The sequence below is a fragment of the Sinocyclocheilus rhinocerous genome, unplaced genomic scaffold, assembly GCF_001515625.1.
Source record: "Sinocyclocheilus rhinocerous isolate Xijiao unplaced genomic scaffold, SAMN03320098_v1.1 scaffold1363, whole genome shotgun sequence".
Taxonomy (NCBI): Eukaryota; Metazoa; Chordata; class Actinopteri; order Cypriniformes; family Cyprinidae; genus Sinocyclocheilus; species Sinocyclocheilus rhinocerous.
Window position 1 is genome coordinate 60,855 of NW_015625576.1, and position 7,477 is coordinate 68,331.

The window sequence follows — 7,477 nt, forward strand, 5'->3', positions numbered from 1 at the left end:
GATGAAAGTTGCGTGTGTGAACCTGCGTCTGCGCGTCTCTCTCTACAAGCAATGAGGCTTAGTTCCTTCAAAAACAGCGCCTCATTGCAGAAAAATACAGTATAACGTTGCGAGTCAGTAGCCTGTCGAAGCTATTTTACTAATAAAAGTTTCCGTGCTGTGTTGTCGTGTGCAATAATGTGTGTGCGTGCATCTATGAAAGCAGCGTAGCCTACTGCATATAGTTTTAGTTTAGATATAAACCCGAGCCCGACCCGAACCCGAAGCTATTCATTAAACATTAACCCGAACCCGACCCGAAACCCGTCGGGCTTGGGTCGGGTAGCAGACCTCTAAAATATTAAAATATTTTAATCGCGTTATTTTTCATAACTAATTAATTAACGCGTTAAACTGACAGCCCTAATAAAAATACAGATAAATAAGAATAAATAAGTGTGTGTTTTCTCACCTCAGTGGGTTCAGACACCTGCATCTGCATAAGTGTGTGTTTTCTCACCTCAGTGGGTTCAGACACCTGCATCTGCGTCTCCGGCGGAGCTCGAATCACCATGATGATCTGATCCGGCGGGTTCACAGTGTTACGCAGGTCCAGACATCTAACGTATCCCAGCGTGACTTTCCGTTAAAGATCACAATATCCACAAATTCAACATCTTAGTCTACTCGAGCTGCTCAGATCCTAGTTTTCTGGTTTTAGAAATAATTTCAGCTACAAACCACTCAAATCTACACCTAAACCATGAAGAAAGAGTAAAAAAAGAGCTAAAGGACATTTTGAGAAGATTACACTCTCCGCTATTCACTCGCACACACTGAGATGAAGGATATTTCTTGTTGTGCGTGTCCTCAGTGAGGAGCCGTAGCTGTAAGCTGCATTTGTTAATGAGCTCGTCGAGTTTCTCCTCGGCCTCCGTCAGCTCAGAAACTTCTCTCTGCAGCGCCTGAAACCTGGCCACGGACGCCCCGTCGATACGGTTCCCCCTGAACACACCACAGATAAACAACTACACACACCCTTTATGAGTAAAACAATGACGCATACGATGAACGCACAGCCACTGAATGTTGTTCTTGGACTTCTTGGAGATCAGGTGGATTCCCTCCAGGACGTTGGTGATGTCGTAGATGCGCCGTTTCTGGACGTCCAGCACCTGAGAGGCCCAGTTGAGGTCGACCACGCCGTCTGGAGACTGAGCCAGGAGATCCAGGAAGCGTTTGGTGGTCAGATTCAGAGACGTGTCGTAGCGGGACTTCTCCGTAGCCACTTTCGGCACTAAAATAGAGTGGATTTCATGTGGAAAACTGATTTATGCTGCAGTGGAGGAGTGAAATTAATACTTTCATTCAGAAAGTACGCATTAAATTAATCAAAAGTGACACTAAAGGCATTTAGAATGTTACAAAAGCTCTTCATTTCAAATAAATGCTGTTCTTTTGAACTTTACGTTTATCAAAGAATCACAAAAATATAAGCATTTCCAAAAAATTACTGATATTCAACATTGATAACAATCAGAAATGTTTCTTGAAATCAGCATATTAGAATGGTTTCTGAAGGACCATGTGACACTGAAGACTGGAGTAATGATGCTGAAAATTCAGCTTTGATCACAGCAATAAATTACACTGTAACACGTATTTATATAGAAAAGAGTTCTTTTAAATTTTAATAATATTTCACAATTTTACAGCATTTTTGATCAAATAAAAGCAGACTTGGTGAGCAGAAAAGACTTCTTTAAAAAAAAAAAAAAAAATCTTAGCAACACCAAACTTTTGAACACTATTTATATTCGCCATTGATTGATATTTCCAGCTTTTCTTGACTATTTTAACAAATGTACATACCTCTGGGAGGCGCAGGTGTGGCTGGAGGTTCTGGTCCATGTGAAGCAGGTCGGGATGTGCAAATGTACTGATGATCGCTGTCCAAATCCAACTTCCTCTTCACCTGAAATCAAAAAGCAAAAGGAAAGCAGGGGTTATGACCTTGTAGAGCAATTAACATCTTAAAAAAAAAAAAAATTTAGTCAGATTAATACACCAATGCATGCATCATAAAACAAAACCTTACTACAATAACATAAAATCGCAGCGTAATTAAAGGGGTCATATGATGCTGCTAAAAAGAACATTATTCTGTGTATTTGGTGTAATGAAATGTGTTTATGCGGTTTAAGGTTCAAAAAACACATTATTTTCCACATACTGTACATTATTGTTTCTCCTCTATGCCCCGCCTTTCTGAAACGCGTCGATTTTTACAAAGCTCAAGAGAAAGGAAAAATTGAAATCGCATCATATGACCACTTTAAAATAATTCACGTGTCATAAAACAATAATGCTGCCTCAACAAACATCTAATTGCATGCCGATAATCTAGTGGTAATCGAGAAATCTGAGTTGTGAACTTAAGCCTACATTACTCAAGTACAGTGGTGATCATGAACCACTCCTTATGGATTTTGAACCTACAGGATTTGGGTTACAAGCCCAGATCCATTAAGCCACATTGTGGAATGGAATTTCAAATGGTGAAAATTCCATAAAGGTTAAAGTTCACATGCATGGAATAAAACACATGCACTGGTGTCCGAAGAGGCTGAAGTCGTACCGGCGGGCGGCCCAAAGTGGGTCTCCGGTGGTCTGGCTGGGTCGTGGTGGCAGTGGTGGTGTGATGAGGGGTGGCAAACAGCAAGATGTTGCCGGCTGCAGTGCTGGCCGTGGCCGTGCCAGGAGTGGAGATGATGACGATTTGATGATCTTCACTGAGATCGATGCTGCCACTGTTCAAGAGAGACTCAAAATCCACCAGCAGGTCCTCCGAGGTCTGGCCCGATATAAAACTCTCAGACATATCGGGCTAAAACAGCAGGGGTCACTTAGTCTCTGGGTTTATTTGCAATCCTTATGGCTTTCAATGCATGGAAACAGGTTGCTTTTCAAAATGCCATGCATGAGACAGAGTAGAGCTGGATAAGCCACGTTCTGACATTCAAAAGCATGTTAAAAACAGGCCTTGACTGAACATAAGGGTGAGACTCCCAAACCACAACAAGGCCAGAATTTAGGTCAACTTAAGTTTGCAAAACAAAAAAACATTTTACATTAATAAAAGTTAAGAATAAGATCACGCATGCTGTTTAGAAACACGTTTAAGCTATGTTTCACATGCATTATGAGTTTAGAGTTCTTTTAAGGAAGTGCTTTGAAAATGGCTGAAAAGCATAACACACACACAGTTCATCATAAATAAACATCATCATAAACAAATAGCAATGCAATTTCAACCTCTAAAGTGCATAAAACATGAAATGATTAAATATAATCCTCAAATTATTGACGATGTTGGGATATTTTGTAAGTAATAGAGTTTGTTTTTACATGAGCACTGGTAAACGCGTTAGAAGCGTGTAATTACACTGGTAAACAGGCTGGAGAGAAAGTAAATATAAAGATATAACCCGAACTGGATGCGGAACAAAGCACAAATCCGGTTTCTGTTCTCATCTGACACTTTAATCCAAAATATCCTTCGCTTTTGTCCTTTTTGATGACTCCATCCAGGAAGTATTGTCATTAACTCCAAATAACATCCAGATTCTCGCTCATTTAACGCATAAATCCATTGAAACAGGAGAGAGGTGCGGTCCGACTGTCCCCGCGAGCGACGCGCCAGGAATCGCTTCTGTTGTTGTTGTGTGTTTTTTTGTTCCAGCTGATCGGAACCTGCTCAAAGGTTTACGCGCCAAATCTTTTTTGCCGCGAAACTGACACGTGCCAGCGTGCCGCGCGCTGATTGGCTGATAACCCGCGTCCTTCGCGCTACGCGTCAGAGTTCCCAGGCCGCTGGTTGGCTGAAGCAGCTGTCACTCAAAGACGACCCGTTTTCTTTCTTTTCGCGTTTTTCAAATATAAAGATAAGAGTTGTCTGAACGTCGCACGTCTTTGGATTTATTTAAGTTTTTTAATGAATAATGGTAACGGATGAAGAGTTTGTTCGATCAGTTGGACATGTCATTATTTGTATGTATAGAAATAAAGAACCTCTGTAAGCTTTTGTCTAATCGTCTAGAAAAGTTGTTGAATGAAATCTAAATTGACATTATTTTGTTGTGAATTCTTCTAACCTATGCGACCATCATCTTTAATTTCATATAAATTCAAAAAATAATTATCGCTTTCTATGCAAAAAAATATATCTCTATATCCTGTTGTTTATGACACAATTTAGACTAATTAAATCTATATTAATCTATTCTGTATTTTATCTCATTACACGTTTATTAAAGCTTTAATTTTACAGCAAATGCAAAATTGCTTTATGTATAAAAAATCGACATATTAGTCACACGGTATGTTTCATATCAATGCAAAAAATACATATTTATATAAAAAATACTAATTACTGCACGGATTTGAATGCATATATAAAACCATATGTGAGATGCCGATGTCATAAAAATAACTAGTTAAATAAATTAATAATAACAAACTTTCTGTTCAATGTAAATGATTGTAATAAACCCCGCCCACCGCTGGCGTTATGCACAGGAGCTACAAGATGGCGCAGGCAATATTTGAGGTTCTGGAAGGTATTAATGCACTTTATTTAAAATCCTCCAGCATAATTACAAGCTGTACTATAGTATTTTATGTTTACAGTGCGAATGCATGCGCGCTCGAGACGTACAGGCCAAAGAAACACATTTTACACAGTTGTTTCGGTTCGTGTAAATGTCAGTGTGTCTGAATAGTAACAGAAATACATTTTAAAAAACATATAAATAATATTAGCGCAGGATTGCGGTCAATTTGATTCATTCACTTGAATGTACCTGAGAAGAGATTGATGTAGAGGAGGGAGGAAGAGCGATTGGAATAACAGCCTCGTGCTGCGGATCATGGCGGAGGGAGAGAGACACATCACTGGAAAAGCCGCTAAACAGCATTCATCTAATAAATGTGTTTTATTATTATTATTGTGCTATAATACACTAACAATCCCATGTTCAATATGAAAAATAGTAATTGTTATTTGATATAAGTTGGTATATTTGTTTTACAGATGTTTCCTTCCCTAAACTTGGATTTATGATCGAAAGAGATGGTCATATATATATATATATATATATATAGGCTATATCGCATTCTTAGAATTACCTTACAGTATATAACATAAATATCATGGTGCATGAATATGGAAATCATATTCATTAGACAGTCGTACATATGTTCTTAAATAAATAAATATATTGGTGTGAAATATTGATTTGAGTGTAAATAATTATATATAATATGTGCAAAGAAAGGGAGTTAGAGACAACTAGCACAGATATGTAGGAAACCAGTGCTTGGTATATACAAAATATTTGCATAATGCTGTGTTTGACCAATCCAGATCAAATAGTGATGAGAGTAATTATAATTATTAATACTACTGTATATGTATACACTCACTTAACAGTATTGTAACTGGTGTAATTGTCAGATAGTGATTTGTTGGTTTGTTAAATAACTGATGGATTAAGATTTAAAATCTCTTTATAAACAGACCTTTAAAACTCTAGATAAAAAGCCTAACCAATATCACCACTGTAGGGTTTTGGAGAAATACAATTTTTTGAGCTTTGATAATTTTAGACTTTTCTCAAATTTGTGTATGGTATATAAAATTTTTAATGGTTTAGCCCCTTCTGTACTTCGTGATTTTGTGCATTTTCGCTCTACAGTCTCTGTAAGATCTACTATATTTATTTGTTTTTTTTTTTTGTGGCTCTGATGGGATGTGTATAAGTATTACTGTATTGTATATGTTTGTTATTTTGTTCTATATCTGTGATTATGATTACCTGCCAAGGGACCGCGGATGAAAACTAGCCATTGGCTAAATTCGGTACAATGCATGAAATGGAAACATTTATGTTAAAATTGTACATGGTCCCTTTTCAAATAAAGTTTAATAAAAAAATATATATATTGATTGATTAATGCATATTTGTCCCGTTGAAGGCATGGACAATCAGACGGTGCTCAATGTCCAGTCATTGTTAGACGGTCAGGGGGGTGTTTTGGATCCGGGAACACAGAATGTCTCAGGAACAACCATCCAGCCAATGGGTGAGACTCATTCACGCATTTATCTGATTAAATATTCAAGTTTAACATAATGCATAATCTGCCTGTTAAAGGTAAAGTGTGCATTTGTATATTTTAGTATTTATATAATATTCATATTTCGAATGAGATTTTACTTTCACTTTTCATTTTATTTTAGTTTAAGTTTGTCATGTGCTTTTGTCATTTTTATTAGGTCTTTATTTATTTCTATTTAGCTTTAATTTATTTCTATTTCAGTTTGTGCCTTTTTAGTATTTAAACTTTAACTTATTTTATTTCAGTTTTAGTTGCCAAGACATGAATCCTAATTAAAGTGTTTTAGGTTTTCCATCGAAAATTTATATTTTATTGAATTTCAGCTTTATTTCAGTTATCTAAAATAATTATTAATAGTTTTATTTTTTGTTAACACTAACAACACTGTTATGTATATACATAGTATTTTTTGAGAAAATGTGTATATTTTCAGTTTTCATTTTAATTTTAGTTTAAGTTTTAGTAAATTTGTTATGTGCTTTTGTCATTTTTATTAGTGTTTTTTTTTGTTGTAATTTTAGTACTTCAACTTATTTATTTCAGTTAGCTGCCATTTAAAAGCTTTCATTTTAATTTTAGTTTTTTTAATTTTAATTTTTAGTTTTTATTAGTTTCTGCTCTTTTACTATTTTTATTTAGCTGTAATTTATTTTTACTTCATTTCTTTGGTAATTTTAATACTTCAATTTTTTTAACTTTAAGTTTTTCATCTAATATTTATATTTTATTTTATTTCAGCTTTATTCCAATTACTTAAAATGATCAATAATTTTAGTTAACAATAACAACACTGATTTGTGTACCTTACCTAGTAGGGCTGTCAAAAAAATTTTGAATTTCGAATATTCGTCGAATTTAAAATAAAAATCCACATTCGAATGCAAAAACGTTGCATTCGAATTTTAGGTGTGCGTCAGGCAGCCTTATCAGTGGCGCACGAGATGCAATGACGATGTAAGTGTCGTTGCATTTTAATGCTTTTGTTAGCCTATCCAGTAGATGCGACCCACTAGATGCGGTGCTGCTACGTTGTTCATTCAAAATATTGCAGAAAAAGAGAACAATCAGTCATTTTTATTGTTGTTTACGTCAAAACCGAAACCAAGCCGTTCACACAGAACGCATATTTATCGCATTTTCTAGAGGGACATCTATCACCGCTGCACTCGCATCTCGCACAAGAGAGCGGCATGTTTAGAAAACCATGTAAAATTGATGCAAGTTCAACTTTTAAAAAACATGTTTCAAGACTTTATGGCGTGTTTCCCCTTCTCACTGTATCTCATGTTTTTAAATGAAGAAAGTACTCTTTGTGATT

At 35.9% G+C, this 7,477-nt stretch overlaps 2 protein-coding genes across 2 annotated transcripts in view; one reads left to right on the forward strand and one right to left on the reverse strand.

Moving 5' to 3' along the window:
- Positions 1 to 3,286, reverse strand: part of LOC107751961 (transcription factor E2F1-like) — a 6,922-nt gene extending 3,636 nt beyond the window's left edge. Inside the window, exons 1-5 of the mRNA XM_016567770.1 lie at positions 2,618 to 3,286; positions 1,852 to 1,954; positions 1,057 to 1,276; positions 832 to 984; positions 500 to 614 (exon numbers count right to left, since the gene is read on the reverse strand). Coding sequence (XP_016423256.1) covers positions 500 to 614; positions 832 to 984; positions 1,057 to 1,276; positions 1,852 to 1,954; positions 2,618 to 2,860 — 834 coding nt within the window. The 5' untranslated portion in view covers positions 2,861 to 3,286. The remainder of the gene's footprint in view (positions 1 to 499; positions 615 to 831; positions 985 to 1,056; positions 1,277 to 1,851; positions 1,955 to 2,617) is intronic.
- Positions 3,287 to 4,510: 1,224 nt separating this feature from the next.
- Positions 4,511 to 7,477, forward strand: part of LOC107751935 (zinc finger protein 341-like) — an 18,500-nt gene continuing 15,533 nt past the window's right edge. The window contains exons 1-2 of the mRNA XM_016567721.1: positions 4,511 to 4,598; positions 6,016 to 6,123. Coding sequence (XP_016423207.1) covers positions 4,550 to 4,598; positions 6,016 to 6,123 — 157 coding nt within the window. The 5' untranslated portion in view covers positions 4,511 to 4,549. The remainder of the gene's footprint in view (positions 4,599 to 6,015; positions 6,124 to 7,477) is intronic.